At 40.3% G+C, this 22,045-nt stretch overlaps 1 protein-coding gene across 5 annotated transcripts in view; it reads right to left on the bottom strand.

The window, feature by feature from the left end:
- The window catches only part of LOC122550323 (disco-interacting protein 2 homolog C), a 615,797-nt gene that overhangs the window by 72,825 nt on the left and 520,927 nt on the right, over nucleotides 1–22,045 (bottom strand). For 3 of the 5 annotated variants that reach the window (XM_087987546.1, XM_087987547.1, XM_087987549.1), the window contains 3 exons: nucleotides 19,030–19,141; nucleotides 8,888–8,997; nucleotides 3,971–4,069 (listed from right to left, as the gene is read on the bottom strand). In XM_087987546.1, the coding sequence (XP_087843672.1) occupies nucleotides 3,971–4,069; nucleotides 8,888–8,997; nucleotides 19,030–19,141 (321 nt within the window). The remainder of the gene's footprint in view (nucleotides 1–3,970; nucleotides 4,070–8,887; nucleotides 8,998–19,029; nucleotides 19,142–22,045) is intronic. The other 2 variants (XM_087987548.1, XM_087987550.1) reach the window with 1 other exon arrangement.

The raw sequence follows: 22,045 nt of genomic DNA, 5'->3' as shown, positions 1-22,045 counted from the left end.
ATTCCAGTGTGGAGTTTGCACACACTCCCATTTCAGGTGCTCCAGTTTCCTCTGACAGTCCAAAAATGTGCCGGTAAGGTGGATTGGCCATGCTAAATTACCCCGTAGTGTCCAGGGATGTGCGCATTACGTGGATCAATCATGGTTAATGCGGGTTAAGGGAAGTGGGTGGGGGTGGGGTTAAGGGAAGTGGGTGGGGGTGGGGTTAAGGGAAGTGGTGGGGGTAGGGGTTAAGGGAATTGGGTGGGGGTAGGGTTTGAGTCTGGGTGGGATGCTCTTTGGAGGGTCAGGGCAGATTTGATGGGTCAAACAGACAACCTCTACGCACTGTAGAGAATCTACGATTCTATGGACTTTAGGGGTTCTGAGGTCACACTGTGATTGACAGTTTAAAGTGGCTATCAAAAGATTAACTGCCATTGATGGGTGGCTGGTTAGAATTTTGTTTCCTTTTCATCAAAAGATTGAACACTTGAGATGTAAAAGTTTTGACAGATTTCAAGAATGCAAGGTGTTTCACTATTAAGTATGCAAGAGATCTGTATTGAATTGTTAAGTGTATGTTTTTACCTCCTGTACACATGGTTCCTGAGGATACTGAGTGGGTAGTCATGGGGGTGCAAAAGAATATGAGTGACTATGGAGGGAGAGGTACAGGTGGTGGATGAGTTGGCATGGAGAGGATGTACTCAGTGTGTACGTTGTATCAATTGGCATACAGACATAATAGGCAGCATGAAGAAGCATAGGTGGTTATGATGGAGTGTGAGCTAGAGGGCCTCACAGTTCAAAAATGATAAGCCCCAGAGAATAGAGGTGGGCCTTCTAATCAGCTTGGACCTGGTAATCGGCCACCCATGACCATCCATTATTTGCTTACAGGTTGACAGACATGGCACTCTTGTACCTATGACTACCTGCAAAAGAGATCAGGTCAAAGAGGGCCCTTGCAAGAAAGCTGATCTGTCAGGTCAAGAAGTTTCACAACTCAAGCTACCCACTTTGATAACAAAAGTACGGTCCGTAGTCTCGCTGAAGATTGTTGAAAATTGATGATCTGTCGGAATTTGATCATCATAAGATTGAGCATGCATTGTCAGAGGCCAGAATTGCCAAACCAACTCTCCGCGGAGTGAAACTTTTGTTAAGGCTTTAACTCAGCTCACCACCATCTTCTGAAGGCTAACTAGGGTTGGGCAATAAATGCTGGCCCGGCCAGAAATGCTCACATCCCAGGATTGACTTAAAATAAAAAGTTTTGGATTAGTGGTGCTGGAAGAGCACAGCAGTTCAGGCCAGCACCCAAGGAGCAGCGAAATCGACGTTTTGGGCAAAAGCCCTTCATCAGGAATAAAGGCAGAGAGAAAGGCAGACAGCCTGAAGCGTGGAGAGATAAGTTAGAGGAGGGTGGGGGTGGGGAGAAAGTAGCATAGAGTACAATAGGTGAGTGGAGGAGGGGATGAAGGTGATACGTCAGGGAGGAGAGGGTGGAGTGGATAGGTGGAAAAGGAAATAGGCAGGTAGGACAAGTCCGAACAAGTCATGGGAACAGTGCTGAGCTGGAAGTTTGGAACTAGGGTGAGGTGGGGGAAGGGGAAATGAGGAAACTGTTGAAGTCCACATTGATGCCCTGGGGTTGAAGTGTTCCGAGGCGGAAGATGAGGCATTCTTCCTCCAGGCGTCTGGTGGTGAGGGAGCGGCGGTGAAGGAGGCCCAGGACCTCCATGCCCTCGGCAGAGTGGGATAGGGGAGTTGAAATGTTGGGCCACGGGGCGGTGTGGTTGATTGGTGCGGGTGTCCCAGAGATGTTCCCTAGAGCGCTCTGCTAGGAGGCGCCCAGTCTCCCCAAAATAGAGGAGACCGCATCGGGAGCAACGGATACAATAAATGATATTAGTGGATGTGCAGGTAAAACATTGATGGATGTGGAAGGCTCCTTTAGGGCCTTGGATAGAGGTGAGGGAGGTGGTGTGGGTGCAGGTTTTACAATTCCTGCGGAGGCAGGGGAAAGTGCCAGGATGGGAGGGTGGGTTGTAGGGGGGCGTGGACCTGACCAGATAGTCATGGAGGGAACAGTCTTTGCGGAAGGCGGAAAGGGGTGGGGAGGGAAATATATCCCTGGTAGTGGGGTCTTTTTGGAGGTCGCGGAAATGTCGGCGGATGATTTGGTTTATGCGAAGGTTGGTAGGATGGAAGGTGAGCACCATGGGGCGTTCTGTCCTTGTTACGGTTGGAGGGGTGGGGTCTGAGGGTGGAGGTGCAGGATATGGACGAGATGCGTTGGAGGGCATCTTTAACCACGTGGGAAGGGAAATTGCGGTCTCTAAAGGAGGCCATCTGGTGTGTTCTGTGGTGGAACTGGTCCTCCTGGGAGCAGATGCGGCGGAGGCGGAGGAATTGGGAACATGGGATGGCATTTTTGCAAGAGGTAGGGTGGGAAGAGGTGTAATCCAGGTAGCTGTGGGAGTCGGTGGGTTTGTAAAAAATGTCAGTGTCAAGTCGGTCGTCATTAATGGAGATGGAGAGGTCCAGGAAGGGGAGGGAGGTGTCAGAGATGGTCCAGGTAAATTTAAGGTCAGGGTGGAATGTGTTGGTGAAGTTGATGAATTGTTCAACCTCCTCGCTGGAGCATGAGGTGGCGCCAATGCAGTCATCAATGTAGCGGAGGAAGTGGTGGGGAGTGGTGCCGGTGTAATTATGGAATATCAACTGTTCTACGTAGCCAACAAAGAAACAGGCATAGCTGGGGCCCATATGTGTGCCCATGGATACCCCTTTGGTCTGGAGGAAGTGGGAGGATTCAAAGGAGAAATTGTTAAGGGTGAGGACCAGTTCGGTCAAACGAATGAGAGTGTCGGTGGAAGGGTACTGTTGGGGATGTCTGGAGAGGAAAAAACGGAGGGCTTGGAGGCCTTGGTCATGGCGGATGGAGGTGTAGAGGCGGATGGACGGTGAAGATGACACATTGGGGGCCGGGGAAACGGAAGTCTTGGAGGAGGTGGAGGGCGTGGGTGGTGTTGCCTTAGCTTCCCAAATGGGGGAGAATTGCATGTGGGCTTGCACTAGAAATCAGGACACAAAGTCAGGAAAATTTGGCATTTTGGGCACTAAAATTGTTTTGTAAAGTGAACCATTCCATTGAACCTGAAGACCTCACGCTAAACTACAGTTTTGGCTCAGCTGCCGTGCTCCAGTCGACTTCTAAATTGACTATTGGCAACCAGAAATTTGATTTCAAAACTTGATCATCACCACAAAAAGTGCATGCAGAATTTTCATCTGGGGCTAGAAATTTAAAATTAAACTATGTATCCTATCGTACTATGCAAGTTAATAAATGGCAGCTGTAGACATCCAAAAATGGATGATATAGAACTAGAAAGTGCTTGGAAAGGAATTTTTGGCACATACAAATTGTTTTTCTATATATCCATTCAGAATGCTCATAATCTGTGCAGTATAAAATTACAATTTGGTAGATGATACCATAAATTAATCATATTTCAACGTAAACCTCTTAATGCAATACAATGAAAACTCTGGACTGGAAAATCATGACAATTTAAATTTAAGATTGTTCAATATGCTAATTAAGAGATATTGCAATTATAGATCAGAGACCCAGCTCTCTCAATTAATTCATTTCTCCAGTTCAGATTTGTCTAAATTATGTTAACATTTTAGGATTTCTAATTAGCACGCAGTAAAAATGATCAACTACACACAATTTGAAACATGTAAAGTAGTTTAGCAATTAGCTTGCAGAAAAACATTTTTTCATATTTAATTTACTTTAATGTTAACAATAGAAAATCAATTATATTCACAAAATCCAAATAATATGAAAACAAACATTTGAGAACAGTATTAGACGGCTCAAACAGGTCTTTGGGCACTTCACTAACATTCATAATAGCAGGAGAGACGGCTTTCATGAATAAAAATAGCAATAGTCTATCAAAGGACTCACATTATGAGTGAACTGATTGATGGAAATAGAGGGCAAGGCTTGTGTATATATGCCAGGTGCTCCTGTGTAAGAGTCTTCAACCTCCCAGCAGTAGTTTTTCTACATTTAATTCAAACTAAGAATTCTTAGTAGTCTGCACATAAGAAATCCATTACATTTTACACAACGGAATTGTATCAGCTGCAATGCAAAAATGTTAAGTTTCTCAAGTGGGACAACCCAATTTCAATCCCAGGTTTCTTTATCCACATTCACAGTCTGGTTTTCCCTAGGAGAGAAAGTACTGTTAAGTTTAACAAGATCATTTTCTTTGGTGAATTGAGTAGGAGGGGAGGCGGTATAACACTGAAGCATGTTTCGTGCAGACTGATCAATGTTGGTATTAGTTATGTCTGTGGAAATCTACATAGGTCAAAATGATCTACTCTCTCATTCAAAGACAGGTTGGAAAAGTAGAAAAGCATGGATGAAAAAAGAAACGTAAAACTGAATTATTTCTGTTCTTAGTGAAAAGACTTATTATCTTTCTCCTACAACTTCTGAATATGAAATAAATGGCAAGGATAGGGCATGGGAAATTAAATAACGAAAAATGGTGCCTCACATGAATGAATATCTTGTTGAGTTTTACTGTTAATTAGAATAAACAATTTCAAATATTGTGTCAGAATGCATATCATATAATAACAGTCAAAGGCAAAATCTTTCATTCTGCAAGTCTGAGAGTGAACCCAATCTACTAATGAATAATGCAAGTCAGATGTGCACAGTGATAACTAAAGCTCACGAGAGAATCAAGTTGTGGCAGTCATGGTCGAATCTCCAGAGTGCAAAAGACAAACAAGTGGAAAATGGAAGCTAATAGAAAAGCCTTAATCCTATGTTGTGATCTGTTCTCACACTCCAGTAAGATGATTTGAAAGAGTATAGGTAAGAACTATTAATCAGAATTATGCCTTGAATTCAGATTAATAGTTCTTATCCATACCCTTTCTCCATTTAAAGTTTATGCATTTTCTAGCATCATTATCACATTTAATACAAAATAAGATTACTTACAGATGTACAGTGAAAAAAACTATAAATGAACAAGTTTGATAGGTTGGTTTGCAAGCATTTGCTTGAAAATCATAGGAAATTTGAGTTTTATTTAACCAAGTTTAAATTTTTATTAGGAGATTCTGGCATACAAATATAGCAGTTATGAAGAAGGAAATTAAAAGCAATTTAGCATTCAAATATTCTAACAGCATTACTGCAATACCTTTAATCATTGTGTTAGAACATTACAACCAGCCAACTCATGAAATGTCATCATTAAACCAAAGAAGCTCTCATTCAATTTTAAAGTAGTAAATGACACAAAACATTATAATACCATGGTCTGTTTCCAGGATTACACGACTGTATCTTAGTCTATTCTCTTATTAAATGGTAGAGCAGGCTTGAGAAGCCTAATTTGTATGCATATCTATCCAGAAAAACTATCAGAGACTGTACAATTCCGAATAGGAGACTTGTATTTTATTTACATCATGTTTTGTATTAGCTTAACCTCAGCATCAAATTGGAAAAAAAAATCTGCACATAGAAATAACCATGCAGTGATTATACATGACAAGTTTTGAATAGGAAGTTATTGAGTGTGTTTTTTTTTTATTTTAAAGAGTGCGCACATTGACTGTACTCATTTTAATCAGGATTATACTTGCTGAAGAATGGAGCATCTTTCGCCCTCACCATTCTGTCAACACCAAATATCCCTTGTTTGACTAGTGCACCCAATATTCTGTTTCAATAATATAGCAAGACCAAACATATTGTAAAGCCTTTACTGCACAACTGCAACATCTCTCCATTTCTTAAATCAGTCATTCTGTACCTACTTAAAGTAAAATTGCCAATTTGGATACAAATTGTAATGTAAGCCCATATCCACTCGGAACTGGACTAAAATATCCCCAGAATGGATATCACCCTACAACCAAAAGTGATTTTCAGTTCATTAGGATGGGCTAGATTTGATTCCACATCACAGAGGTGAAAGACTAATGCCTTCTGGAACATTTCAAGTACAATATACAGTGAACAATTTACATATAAAATTTGGTAAGATTAACACAATAACTTAATACTACTCATGCAAAGAAAACACCTTTCAACTTCTAGAATGGGAGAAATTTTTCTCATACTATTAACAGCTATATTGAAAGTTTAAATATACATGGGTTTCTTATTTTTTTCAACTTGTAACACAGGCAAAAATAACAAAGCCATCAACATAAGATAAAGCTCCAGAGAGACAGCTCCTTTTGCAATAAGCACCTTGAAGTCATCTAAACATAAAGTTAGCAACAGACAGTAATTTAAAGATCATTTAAAAAAACTTGTAAAACAAATTGTGTTTAGTTTTCCAGTATTTTTTTGCAAGAACAATGTCAAAGTGCTCTGAAACCTCCAGTAGTAAAGCAGTGGACTTGTTGCCAGTTGGACTGATGGACGTTCAAAATTAATTTAATGTTTTGTTGTTTTTAAGGTTCTTTGATCACGTAATGATCCAGAGGGAATCTGTGACAGTGTTCCAGCTCATACCATCCCAAACCACAGGCTGTTGCACAGAGCTTGGTAACACAAAAAACATATTTTTGTTTCTTTCCTGCTATTCTTTCCCTCTTACCGGAGTAGCCAGCTGATACTAGGGCACTGTCTCACATGAGCTAATACATAATTAAGACATCGATCTTTGTTTTATGAACACAAATTGTATGTACTGACACACTTTTCAATTCTGGCTGTGTTCCAATTGAGCCTCATTATGGATTCACCTGCAAAAGCCAGAAACTTTCCAGTAGAAGGCATTCAAAAGCCAACATAAACTGGAGTTGCCATTGGTTTAGTTTTGTTCCCATGATAACTCATGGATACATAGGTCAACAGTTACGGCCCATCACTGACCCTGGTGAGACCAGCCAACTTAGCATAAAACTGCAATCAGATTTTGAAATATTCCTAGTCTGTGAAATTTAGATCAACACCATGCAGTGATCATCAGTGGATCATTATATAAAATTTAAAAGTATCATTTATTCTATTTTAAAAATAATCAGATGAAACATATAAATGGTACAAATATGCTCATGAATACCTTTAGCATAAACATTAAAAAATGATAACAAAAAGACAAGGAAATGCATTGCATGCAATACAAGTCTACAAAACTGGTGTGCTGACATGCTTTACAATACAGAGATAACAAATCCTATGTTTATGAATTTGCAAAGATACTTCTGAAACAAAAGTATTTTAAGATCTTTAGGCCGAAAACTAACACTGGCATTATTTTGTGACTGAACACAATGTCATTTAAAAAAAAACTTCTAACAAATTCTAATATAACAAGTAAAACATTGTGCCAAGTTGTCTCAAAACCGAATTTCAGAAATCAATTACACTGCCGAGATATGTCTTATATGTACCAGAGTCTCATTTAGAGCTTGTTGCACTGGTACGAAGCCACATTAAAAAAACACATTTTGTTTTACTATCTGATTACCCAACAAGTCAGTGTAAAGAAAATGCATTTCATGATCTAATTGTTTATTCAGCAGTTACCAAGGCAGTATGCCAGTGCAAGGGTTGACAATAGTCTTAATAACATCGAGGTATTAACACCAAACCAAACTGCTCAGTTTTTAAAATAAATCTAAAATAATATGGTTCAGTGAATAAACAATGTTGTGAAAATGTCACCTGCCCCAGTTTGATGGAACTTTACCGTTTTTTGGAGTGGAATTTTGGAAAGGTGTGTCAAATGCCCAATTTTTAAAATAATGATCAGTTTTCAGCTTACAAAAAATAACTTCATAAACTTTAACTTTTTTTAAACATTATTTTTCATCATCAACAATCTTAACATCAGAACTCATCTTGTGAAGTCAACCCATGCCTTTACACTGCAACATATCTGGTTTTGGTTTTATAAAGAGGCAATTCTAAAAATGATATTTACAGAGGGACAGTGATTACGTAATGAGTGAACCATTCTGGTAGGACGTGTATAAGTGCTTAGTATTACCTCTAGCTAAAGCAAGCTATTTTGTTAGAAGAAGGTTTACAAGATGTTACAAAGTTGTCCAATGATAATTAAGATTAACAATAGCCTGAAAGATGCAAGACAATCAAAATGGTTCACCAATCAGAAAGCTCATCACATGGACTACAAAAAATGATGAATTGTTTTTATGTTATAAAGAAGCTAATAAAAATACAAAATGGTACAGTGTAATTTAGTTTAATTTGTACAAACAAAGCTTAAAGCTAGCCTCCACATAAATGCAGTATTATTTAGCTACTCAAATCCACGTCACGGCACATATCAGAGAGCACAGAACAGATATTAAACATAAATATTCTCTCCCCTACTTTTTTTAAAAACCTTTATTCACTGTCACAAAATCACAAACCAGCAGGGTGAAAAACTGGAGACCTGCAGCCAGGCTTCCATTAGCATCACTCTGAAAAACTACTGGAAGTTTGCGATCAGATTTTGGTGTCTCAGCCAGAGAGATAAGACTTCTAGAAAGCAACTTTCCTCTCTAAGACAACTCAATTCAGCATGTGCGGGTGGGCACACAGATCCTGCGGCCTCCTGTATCACAGTGCAGCAGATTTGGTCCACTGTATCCAAAATATATATAAACTGCAGATAACTGCCTTAACTTGGATTCAAGTAACCACAAATGTTCACGATGCTCTGTGTCTACATCCCTTTGTTCTTATCTTTACTTCACTCATTACAAATATAATTCCGCAGATTTCCTTTGGTATGCAGACAAGGTGTTTCATACAAATGAAAGTGACTTTTTGTAAAGACAAAGACTCATGAGACAGGAGACAAAAGCTTCAATGTTATCTTACCTTCACTCCTGCCAGCATTCCTGTCGTAGATACACTAAAGTCAAGGTAAGCCAAAGTGTCTGGATTGGAGGGCTTATAAATCTGGGCAGGCCGTCTCTTTGGCAAATCATCTGGAAACAAATTAATACATTTAAGGGACGGGACCGCAGAATATGAGTGGTCATTCAGCAATGCAAGGAATAAAGTAACATTTGAGAATACCATTTGAGAAGGCTAACAGCTCCAAGCTATCCATCAAAATCACTCCAATACACTGTTTGGAAAGTACAAGAATGTATTTTGCATTCTATACATCCTATTTTAGCTACACAATACAATAGTTTCTGGTGTACGTATGTGGCATTTAGGTTCAAAGATTTCTGGGATGTTAGCAACAACATATTTTTATTGAATGTTCAAGCTAATAAAGCAAGAGCGCAATTGACAAAAGTAGACAGCCAAGGCATTAGGTTCAAAGTCTCAGACCAGTGCAGAAGGCAGAATAGTTTTTCCCAGCAGAGGCATCAAATCAGTTAAGGAGAACAAGCCAACTCAGCAGGCGCAGTTTCTAGGCTATGGAATTTCTAGGCCAGGTGAGTTTAGAGAGATATTTTCAAGGTACTAGAACTGAGGAAGTATGGACCATCAGAACGGTGAAATGTTCAGTTCAATGGATTCAAAGGAACTGCCAAAAATAAAACAAACAGATTCAACAGTTTAAGTGAAAGAAACCAGGAAGAGTCAATTCAGAAAAAAATTGAAAAAGCTAAGTTAAGTGTGATATTTCTCTGGAAATGAGACTTTCTAACGGATAGCACTAGAAAACAGATTGAAACCTTTTTGTGTCAAGGTATTTCTTATTGTCTTCTATACATTTTTTGTTAATAAACTGAAAATCTGTTAGTTCAAGAACATTTCCAGCCTTGAATGAATTATGTTTTGATGACGAACCAGCACGGTAACCAAATGTTAAAGTTAAGTATATTCTCTGTCAAACCAGATTTCATTCAGGAAAGTGTCCAGTACCATCAACAGCTGGGATCATACCAGAGTGGACAGCACTGCCTAAGGCTTACAGAGGACAGAAGGTGGGAGATCAGCTAAGAATACTCAGGTACTTAGGAGTTGTTAAATCTAATGGTAACAAATTAACTGAGACGGGGTGAAGCTAGTCAATGATATGGAGTTGGAAGTAGATGGTCTTAAGTGATAGCTTAGATATGTGGTTTTATATGAAGTCAAGATTACGCAGAAATGTATTTGGTTTCAGGTATTTGATAGGGAAAAGGATGTAAAAGGTAGCTAGAAAATGTAACTTACAGCATAGATGGAAGACAATGGTTTTGTGGTTTTCTTTTTCATTGTTTAATTGGAGGAAACGTATACTCACCTCCAATACTGGATTCAGATGAGGAGGTCTGATAATTCAAGAACAGTGAAGGAGTTGAAAGGACTGTTCATGCAAGAGCACTAGGGTGCTGTCAGCATTCATGAAAGTGAAAGCTGTGCTTGCAGATGATGGCAGTGAGAGGCAGCCTATAGACGAGAAATAAGAGGAAGCCAAGGCAAGCACTTCCTCATAGATAACGGTGCAGGAACAGGAAGAAAAACCATTGCAAGTGGTACTATGATGTTATTATTAGACTAAAATTGGAAGTGCAATTCCTCCCAATTGTATGACAGGGCAGAGATGCTGGAAGCAGATGGTGAGGTAGACCATATCAAAGGCTGCAGACAGATTGGGAAACACAAGGAAGGTGTGCTTACCTTACAAAGTACAAATATGCAGTACACCATTTGTAACTTGATAAGAGACATTTCTGTACTGTGCTAGGGGTAAAACTCAATTGAAGGATTCAAGCATGGAGGTCATGGCAAGAAGGGCACAGGTTTAGAAATGGACAAATGTTCAAGGACTTTAAGGATGAAAGGCAGAGTGGAGATGGGACATTAGTTAGCAAGGGCAGTGGTGTCAAGTGCTTTTTTGAGGGAGGGGTGATTTCTGCAGATTCGAAACATAAAAAACGACAGTCCCAGATGAGAATTGGTCAACAATAAATGCCAGTGGATCACAGTGGAGGCAGGGTGGAATGTTGTGTGGGTCGGCAGTTTAGAGGGAACACGGTCAAGAGAACTGGAGAAAGACCTTATTGACAAGATGTACTCAGGGAGAAGTAAGGTAACATGGCAACCAGAGAAAGCTGTCAGATCAGGGCGAGGGTTTTAGGGGAAATGGTGCGGATAAGGTTGAAGGGCGACAAGTGGGAGGGTGGCAGTGAATGGGAGAGTCAGGGTTAAATTGGGGGAGGGTCCAGAAGGGAACAGGTGAATAGGGGAATCTCAGGAAGTGACAGGGGTCACTCCAAAATGACAATGACTGCATCAACAATACAGCAATGTTAAATGAGATGTCTCATGATTACACACAGCATAATAAAAATAAATTGCAACATTAATCAGAAAAACTGGCATAAGAACATTTTAAAATGAAACAACTTTAAGCAGGGCAATTTAAAACAAGGACCAACAATAACCACTGGGCTTGATCTATTGCGTGTGGAGGTAATTCTAACTCTCTAAATAACTGTCTGGCAGACTTTTGCAATTTTTCAAATGGGTATAGAAAATTACCAATAAACCAGCAATTGGGTCATTTCTTTAATCCTGATAACATCAAATTTCAAAAATGTCAGAAGAAAAAATATTGCCACACAAATTTCAGAACATTGAACTGGGCAAAGCCCAGTGATTAAGTAATTGCTGAATTTTAAAGATTGGCTTGCAGCTCCCTTTCCCACGTTGATATGCAAGACATAAATAACACAGATTGTGCTATTTAAGTTGAACTTTGAACCCTTGAGATATCCTTGTGAAAACAAAGGGTGACCTTATATGTTAAGTATAAAATGTGAACTGCTGGATGTTAGTTTAGTTGATTGCCATTTGGGGTGTGAGTAAATAAACCAACTCTGGTAATTCAATAAATTAATATGACAGGTTACATTGAAACAAGTAATTCTGCAAGAATATCTTGAAATCCAATAAAATGTTAAAATCCATTCAATTCAATGTCTTCGGCATCTGTCACAAAGAATTTATCAAATTCAGTTGGAGTTATTTTGGCCATGACAACAGTGTAAGGGTGCCCCTCTGGTTCACATTTGGCATTTTCATTTTCAGAATCATCCCTCCACAAAAATCATCTTCCTCTCCATCCACTAAATTGAATATTCTGCACTTTTTGTCTGGCCTGTGCACCAGCAATATCCTACAATTTGATGACAAAATAATGCAAAGTGACCAAGTGGGGCAGCACACACATTTCCACCCAAATAAACGCAAAATACAGTTGATGCTGGAGATCTGAAATAAACGCTTGAAGTGCTGGAGAAACTCAGCAGGTCTTGCAGCATCTGTAGACAGAAAAAAACAAGTTAACGTTTTGAGTTTGATAATGACTCTTCTTCAGAATCCCAGTCTCATCATACTGGACTCAAAACGTTCTTGCATATTTCCTCTCCTTGGGAAGATTTCCTCTCAATCGACCAATCTATTTCACTTCGCATAAACATGATCCTTGAATAACTTGAAGCACACATCCAAAATTTAACTGTGGATGTTAGGTCACTTGAGATATTAAAGCAGTTTGGCTGTTATATCGCTATGAGTGTCTTTTGGTTTCCTCATCTGTACAAGATCAACGAATGCCCTGAACTAACAAGCTCATTCCTGATGAAGGGGTTATGCCCGAAACACAGATTCTCCTGCTTCTCGGATGTTGCCTGACCTGTTGTGCTTTTTCAACACCACAAATCTTGACAAACAAGCTCCATAATTTGCATCAGCTACTGGGATACATCTTCCATGAATTATCAGTCCACAACTCAACTCCATCCTCATTTATTCAACACTGTCTTGGACATGCACAAAAACCAGGAACAATTTTTAACATGTGAGTTTTGTTCTATCATCCATTCAGGCTACTAAGGCTGTGCATCTAGAATGCTTGTACCCTATGGTTTTCACTAGATAAGTTTCTAAAGTTTCCACTCCACAATTCAATGGCTGGGCAAATTGCGTCATTTTGTTCATGTTGCCAACATGACACAATGGGTTTTTGCCAGTATCTGTTGATGAATCACTGGCAAGTGCTAGCTTTTGCAAAGATCATTTGGTAGTCTAGAGCAATCATGGTCTTTCAGCTCCATGGGGCAGCCCGGTGGCTCAGTGGTTAGCACTGCTGTCTCACAGTCCCAGGGAACAAGGTTCAATTCCAGCTTTGGGCAACTATCTGCGTGGAGTTTGCACGATCTTCCCATAGGTGTTCCAGTATTCCCCCCTGCAGTTCAAAGATGTGCAGGTTCGGTGGATTGGCCAAGCTAAATTGCCCATACTGTCCAGGGGGATTAGCCATGGTAAATGCAGGGTTACAGGGTAGGGGGCTGAGACTTCTATGATTCTAAATGGTTACACTAACTAAGTGTTGCTCTGAAATCTTTGACTGTTTCAGAGTTCGATTGGGCCCCCTACGTGCAAATATATTGTTACGAAACAGGATAAATCCTCCTGCTTAATTTAAACCAGCAACACAGAAAAGATTTTTCCCATGCAGTACAGGTAATCTGTGAAAATTCAAGAGCCAAGAACTATTTAAAGTAAAAATTAACAACTTTATTTCTTAAAGATTATATTAGATTAGATTCCCTACAGTATGGAAACAGGCCCTTTAGCCCAACAGGTCCACACCGACCCTCCGAACAGTAACCCACCCAGAACCATTCCCTGATCCTATATTTACCCCTGACTAATGCACCAAATAGTATGGGCAATTTAGCATGGCGAATTCACCTGACCAGCACATGTTTGGATTGTGGGAGGAAACCGGAGCACCCAAAGGAAACCCAAACAGACACAGGGAGAATGCACAAATTTCACACAGACAGTCACCTGAGGCAGGAATCGAACCCAGGTCCCTGGCGCTGTATGGCTGCAGTGGTAACCACTGAGCCACCATGCCGCCCCACCCGCGACTTAATAGTATAAAGTATACCAGAGAATAATTAACTAACAACTACTTACAACTCCTTGCTCTAACCTTTTACCTCCCCTTCTACAATACTAGTCCGATAAAACCCTCAATTAAAGTTTACCAAAAATTCAAGTTTTCAAAACCAGCCAGACATCAAATCTATTCTTCCTCGGTCTTCTTCTTAGGAATTTCTATTGTACAGGTGACTGATTGATTAGCGTACCTTTAAGAGAGCAATTTATTTGGAGTTCTGCATCCAACTGTTCAGTTTTCCCCGGTCTTATACTCCAAACCATCGGATTGTTTCATTGGTTTTTAATATTGTCAATATACTAAATTCAAACTTGATTGGAGTTTGGTTTTTTGGGAGGTATAATTTAAACTGATTGGCCTAATTTGAATACATTTTTGTCTCCAGGCAATCAGCTACATGAACTGGTGCCTCACATGCTGCATTGCATCTTGTTGAGAACACGTGGTGCTGTCAGGTAGTTCTGTTAGCTTTTAACTTTCTGAAAAGGTACAGTACACCCACATCTTCATAACAATATGCATTCTGATTATTTTCAAGGACCTATATCAATACAAGGTCATACAATACAATCTTAAGGTCAGGCCAGTTTTTGTAGCTCATTTGATGTTGGGCAGCTCCTTTATGGTGGATTCTTTCTTCTTACACTCTCAGATCATGAGAATATCACAACTGTGCTGAAGAAGGGCATGATGGAGGCCTTGAGCAGTGAGGCAATATCGGCAGAGCTCAGAAATTGGAAGGGTATGGTAACAATGTTGGGGCTATACTATGGGCCTCCCAACAGCAAGCATGAGTTAGAGGTAAAAATATGTAAACAGATTATGTAAAGATGTCAGAGCAACAGGGTGATACGACATTTTAATTTTCCAAACATTGACTGAGATTCACTTAGTATTAGAGGTCTTGATGGAACAGAAATTGTAGATGGCATCCTGGAGAGTTTTCCAGAGCAGTACGTAAATAGTTCAACTTAGGAAGGGGCCATATTGGATCTGGTGTCGGGGAGTGAGCCCGGCCAGGTGGCTGAAGTTTCAGTAGGGAATTACTTTGGGAATAGTGATCACAATTCTGTAAGTTTTAGAATACTTATGGATAAAGATGAGAGTGGTCCTAAAGGAAGATGCTAAATTGGGGGAAGGCCAACTATACCAAAACTCAGCAGGAGCTGGAGAATGTAGATTGGGAGCAGCTGTTTGAAGGGAAATCCACATTTACATGGGAGGTATTTAAAGAGAGGTTGATTAGACTGCAGGAGAGACATGTTCCTCCGAAAATGAGGGATAGAAATGGCAAGATTAGGGAACCATGGATGATAGTGAAATTGTGAGACTAGCTAAGAAGAAAAAGGAAGCATACCTAAGGTATAGGCGGCTGAAGACAGACGAAGTTTTGGAAGAATATCGGGAACGTCGGACCAATCTGAAACGAGGAATTAAGGCGGCTAAAAGGGGTCATGGGATATCTTTAGCAAATGGGGTTAAGGAAAATCCAAAAGCCTTTTATTCATATACAGAGGAAGCTTGATTATCCAAAGGACACGGGCGGAGAGTATTTCATTCAGTTAATCAAATTCTGGATAATCAAATAGCTGATAACATAGTCTAGTCGAGCATTGGGACATTGCAATCTTACCGGATAATCTGATATTTGGATAATTGAATGCTGGATAATCAAGGTTCCTCTGTATAAGGAGCAAGAGGGTAACTCGAGAAAGGGTCAGCCCACTTAAGGACAAAGGAGGAAAGTTATACGTGGAGTCAGAAAAGAATAGGTGAGATTCTTAATGAGGACTTTGCATTGGCATTCACTGAGAAGAGGGACATGGCAGATGTTAAGGTTATGGATAGATGTTTGATTATTCTAGGTCAAGTCAGTATAACAAGGGAGGAAGTGTTGGGTATTCTGAAAGGCATTAAGGTGGACAAGTCCCCAGGTCAGGATGGGATCTATCCCAAGTTACGGAGAGAAGCGAGAGAGGAAATAGCTGGGGCCTTAACAGATACCTTTGCAGCATTCTTGAATATGGGTGAGGTCCTGGAGAACTAGAGAATTGTGAATGTTGTCCCCTTGTTTAAGAAGGGATAATCCAGGTAATTATAGACCAGTGAGTCTGATGTCAGTGGTAGGGAAGCTGCTAGAGAAGATATTGAGTGATAGGATCTATTCCCATTTGGAAGAAAATGGGCTTATCAGTGATGGGAAATATGGCTTTGTGCAGGGAAGGTCATGTCTTACTAAATTAATAGTATTCTTTGAGGAAGTGACTAAGTTCCCTCCAGCCCGGCACCGCCTTCCTGACCTGCAGTCTTCTTCTTGACCTCTCCGCCTCCATCCTACTCCGACCTATCACCCTCACCTTGACCTCTTTCCACCTATCACATTTCCAACGCCCCTCCTCCAAGTCCCTCCTCCCTACCTTTTATCTTCTCCTGCTGAACACTCTCTGCTCATTCCTGAAGAAGGGCCTGTGCCCGAAACGTCGAATCTCCTGTTCCCTGGATGCTGCCTGACCTGCTGTGCTGTTCCAGCAATAAAGTTTCAACTTTGATCTCCAGCATCTGCAGACCTCACTTTCTCCCCATAAATGACTTGGAGGAAGGTATAGGTGGTCTGATTAGCAAGTTTGCAGATGACACTAAGATTGGTGGAGTAGCAGATAATATAGGAAACTGTCAGAGAATTATAGACAGATTGGAGAGTTGGGTACAGAAATGGCAGTTGGAGTTTAATCTGGGCAAATGTGAGGTGATGCATTTTGGAAGATCCAATTCAACAGTGAACTATACAGTAAATGGAAAAGTCCTGGGGAAAATTGATGTACACAGAGATCTGGGTGTTCAGGTCCATTATTCCTTGAAGGTGGCAACGCAGGTCAATAGAGTGGTCAAGAAGGCATATGGAATGCTTTCCTTCATCAGATGGTGTATTGAGTACAAAAGTTGGCAGGTCATGCTACAGTTGTACAAGACTTTGGTTCGGCCACATTTGGAATACTGCATACACTTCTGGTCGCCAATTACCAAAAGGATGTGAATGATTTGAAGCGGGTGCAGAGGAGGTTCACTAGGATGTTGCCTGGTATGGAGGGTGCTAGCTATGAAGACAGGCTAAGTAGATTAGGATTATTTTCATTAGAAAGACAGAGGTTGAAGTCTACAAAATCATGAGAGATATATACAGGATTCATAGCAAGAAGCTTTTTCCCCCAAAGTAGGGGAAGTCCCCCACTACAGCAAGCGTTACTAACTTTAGCTTGAAAGCAGCTTTGAACCTTATTCTTTCTGCTAAAAGATCCATTTTTGTTCATTCATCACCACGTGCAGTTGTTGGCTTGATTGCACTTTGAGGAGAAAGTGAGGTCTGCAGATGCTGGAGATCAGAGATGGAAATGTGTTGCTGGAAAAGCGCAGCCCCTGAAGAAGGGCTAATGCCCGAAACGTCGATTCTCCTGTCCGCTTGATTGCACTTGCCAATTGAATTGAACTGAATTTATTGTCACATGTACCGAGGCACAGTGAAAAGCTTTATCTTGTGAGCAATACAGGCAGATCACAGAGTTAAGGAGTGTTATAAATAAATAACAGGTAAACAGTGGCAAAAACAAAAACAAAGGTACAGGCGAATGTTAAGAGTCTATGAGTCCATTCAGTATTCTAACAACAGTAGGGTAGAAACTGTTTTGAAACCAGCTGGTGTGTATGCTCAGGCTTCTGTACCTTCTCCCTGATGGTAGAGGTTGTAGAAAAACATTGCCAGGGTGCTGGCGACCTTTATATGATTATTGAAGCATGCATTTCTCAGGTGAAAATTAAGGTGGACTCCAATGTGCAAGTGTACCATTTATGAGCAGAGGAGGAGGATTGACTTGTTTGCTGAGTATACACATACAGATGATTTCTAGTGCAAAAAAAATTGGATCATCATATATCTTGCGATCTACTGTAATCTTTATTTTATCCTTAAATCACTATGGATGCTGTGATATAAATTTTACATAGTTAAATATCACAGTTATTCATCCAAACTTTCTTGTATGACTTTAAACACTTTACACCAGAGCTTCCCAAACCTTTCCGAGTGTGACCCCCATTTGAAGGCTTGAAAATTGTCATGAAAAGACAGTGTGAAAATAGAAGAAGTGGGACATCCAGGGGAAATAGGGGCTGTGGGGGTGTGGCAGAGTCTGCTGCAGAGGTGGGGCCTTTAGTAGCGTAAGCACCACTCTTGTCGCTCAGTTGGAGCTCCACTTTGTCCATCCCTGTCTCAGAGCTAAAGCCAACAGAATTTTAGCCTGTATCAGCTCTTCAGCTCATGACCCCTATTTTGGGAAGCCCGGGCTGACACAATGAACCATTAAATAACCTTCTCAGTCTATCAAAAACTTCCATTCCCTTTTAAACTCTAATGAAACAAACTAAAATGTGTTATTATAAAGTATGGCAAACAATTGCCAATTTTTATATAAATACACATGGCAATGCACGCAAAATTGACATCTGTCCCATAAACACATTTTTTTCCCAAATTGCTTTCAATAATTAAAACTTCTTTTTTCCTTAATTACTACTGCAAAATGTCTTGGCCATCACCCTTGTTTCTCAAATATTAAACACAACAATATTGCGTTATAATGCCTGAACCAAAATGTAAAATGTTCAACTTAATGTAAGATTGTTTCTCATCTTGTATGTGTTTTTAATACACTGTCTTGATATTTTCTCAAATGATTTAACTCCTTTACAGGGCATTAAAATACTTTCAACACTGAACAGTTACACAAAATTAAGACAATCAATTAGTTTGTACTAATGATTCATGGCAAAATATGAGTGGATTGGACCGTGAAAAAATAACATAGGCATTCCTATACATTAGGCTCCTTTAAATAAAGCTCCGTTTGATTCATAAATATTTGATTTAATGTCTGACAATACAGCGTCTTCATTTTACCAACAGGTTCTTAAAATGCACCACTGAATGTTTATGCATCATGATGGAAGCCTATAAAACTGGATGTTTTTCTTTTAAAACAACCTACCAAGGATGGAAGAGAGTGCAATACTGCCTCTTGCACTTAATTTCTGAACCGACATTTCCTACCTGTGTCTAAAACAGGAGGCCATGTTCTTACATCAACTGCTGCTCCTGCTTCCCGCGACCTTAGAAGTTTTACTACCAATTGCGATGTCATTATACATGCTGATCTGCTGACCTGCAAAATAATGAACCTATTAGTTAAGCAATGCACATTTGAAAGACCAAATCGATTCATCACAGCAAATGTGCGTTCATTTCCAATGAAGATTTGGAGGGGGATAAATGTAAAAGGTAATTTTTTAAAAATCTAAATCCTCTCAGGATACAGACATTGCTGGTAAAGGGAGCATTCATAGTACACCCTAGTTTACCCAATTATAGCTGTGAGTACTGAGTGGCTTCAGAGAGCAGTTAAAAATTTATTGCGTTTGTGTGGGAGACTGGAGTCACACTGATCCAATTTGGTAAGGCAGTCAGTTTACCATCCATACAACACATTTATAATTCAAGTGAATTTTAATGACAATGTTCCCTTTTACTATAAATTAAAAACCCTAGTAAGCTATGACAGATCCAAAATGAAGTCTTCACTCTATCCCTGATTAAATGAGTGAACACATACACACATTTTAGAAATATATATAAATAAAATATATAGAACAAACAAAGTCTGAGAACAAAAGAATGAATACAAGTGAAAAATATATTTTACTCTTTGATTACAAAGCAAAATAAATGAATACACCTATACTCTGCACAATGTAGCTTTAGTTCATAGAACATTACAGCACAGGGGCCCTTCAGTCCTCAATGCTGTGCCGACCTGTGAAATCGATCTGAAGCCCATCTAACCTACACTATTGCATTTTCATCCACATGTTTATCCAATGACCATTTAAATGCCCTTAAAGTTGGTGAGTCTACTACTATTGCAGGCAGGGCATTCCACACTCTTACTACTCTCTGAGTAAAGAAACAACCTCTGACATCTGTCCTATATCTATCACACATCAATTTAAAGCTATATTCCCTCATGCTTGCCATTACCATCCGAGGAAAATGGCTCTCATTGTCCACAATGTCTAATCCTCTGATCATCTGTATGTCTCAATTAAGTCACCTCTCAACCTCCTTCTCTCCAATGAAAACAGCCTCAAGTCCCTCAGCCTTTCTTCATAAGCCCTGCCCTCCATACCAGGCAACATCCTGGTAAATCTCCTCTGCACCCTTTCAATGCTTCCGCACCCTTTCAATGCTTCCACACCCTTCCTATAATGCGGTGACTAAAACTGTACACAATACTCCAGGTGCAGCCACAGCAGGGTTTTATACAGCTGCAACATGACCTCATGGCTCCGAAACCCAATCCCTCTATCAATAAAAGCTAACACACCATATGCTTTCTTAACAATCCTATCAACCTTGGGGGTAACTTTCAGAGATCTATGCACATGGACATCAAGATCTCGCTGCCCATCCATACTACCAAGGATCTCACCATTAGCCCAGTATTCTTTATCCCTGTTACTCCTTCCAAAGTGAATCACCTCACACTTTTCTGCATTAAACTCTATTTTCCATCTCTCAGTCCAGCTCTGCATCTTATCAATGTCCCTCTGTAACCCACAACATCCTTCACACACTACTCACAGCTCCACTGACCTTAATGTCATCCGAAAATTTTCTAACCCACCATTCTATATCTTCATTCAGGTCATTTATAAAAATGACAAACAGCAGTGGCCCCAAAACAGATCCTCACTGCACACCAGTGAACTCTAGGATGAACATTTTCCATCAACCACCACCCTCTGTCTTCTTTCAGCTAGCCAATTTGGTGGTTTTAACAAACAAATCAATACTATTAATGTATAGAGTCATAGAGATGTACTTAAAAATGTGTTGCTGGAAAAGCGCAGCAGGTCAGGCAGCACCAAAGGAACATAAGCCCTTCTTATGCCCGAAACGTTGATTCTCCTGTTCCTTTGATGCTGCCTGACCTGCTGTGCTTTTCCAGCAACACACTTTTAAGCTCTTATCTCCAGCATCTGCAGTCCTCACTTTCTCATAGAGATGTACAGCATGGAAACAGACCCTTTGGTCCAACCCACCAGATATCCCAACCCAATCTAATCCCACCTACCAGCACCCGGCCCATATCCCTCCAAACATTTCCTATTCATATACCCATCCAAATACCTCTTAAATGTTGCAATTGTACCAGCCTCCACCACTTCCTCCGGCAGCTCATTCCATACACGTACCACCCTCTGCGTGAAAAAGTTGCCCCTTAGGTTTCTTTTATATCGTTCCCCTCACACCCTAAAGCTATGCCCTCTAGTTCTGGACTCCCCAACCCCAGGGAAAAGACTTTGCCTATTTATCCTATCCATGCCCCTCATAATTTTGTAAACCTCTATAAGGTCATCCCTCAGCCTTTGATGCTCTGGGGAAAACAGCCCCAACCTGTTCAGCCTCTCCCTATAATTTAAATCCTCCAACCCTGGCAATATCCTTGTAAATCTTTTCTGAACCCTTTCAAGTTTCACAACATCTTTCCGATAGGAAGGAGACCAGAATTGCATGCAGGAGCCTAATCAATGTCCTGTACAGCTGCAACATGACCTCCCAACTCCTGTACTCAATACTCTGACCAATAAAAGAAAGCATACCAAATGCCTTCTTCACTATCCTATCTACCTGCGACTTCACTTTCAAGGAGCGATGAACCTGCACTCCAAGGTCTAAAAAAGTGATTTTTCCATCATCCCCTGAGGAACTGAGAAAATGAAATCAAATGTCTTTTGGGAGGAAGTAGTTTTCATATGATGCTGCCTGGAATCTCGATGCCTTCCTGATCCAATATTATAGACCAGCTGGGAGTTGGCCTAAACAAAAATGCTGCAATCCTAGAAGACGAGATCTGTGCGCAAAGAATGGAGTTGAGACAAGAAGCTGCAGAAGATAGGACAACGCAAGTTATAAGGAACAAAGGAGCAGATAGTGAGTGGTATGCAGGTCCTGATCCAGAAGGGTGATGACAGGTTAGGTATAGGAGACCTGAGATAATAAGGACCAG

This window comes from Chiloscyllium plagiosum, unplaced genomic scaffold (assembly GCF_037043375.1).
Source record: "Chiloscyllium plagiosum isolate Xiang-an unplaced genomic scaffold, Cpla_swu_hap1 HiC_scaffold_5, whole genome shotgun sequence".
In the NCBI taxonomy this organism is placed as follows: Eukaryota; Metazoa; Chordata; class Chondrichthyes; order Orectolobiformes; family Hemiscylliidae; genus Chiloscyllium; species Chiloscyllium plagiosum.
This window is presented reverse-complemented; position numbering and strand designations above follow the sequence as displayed.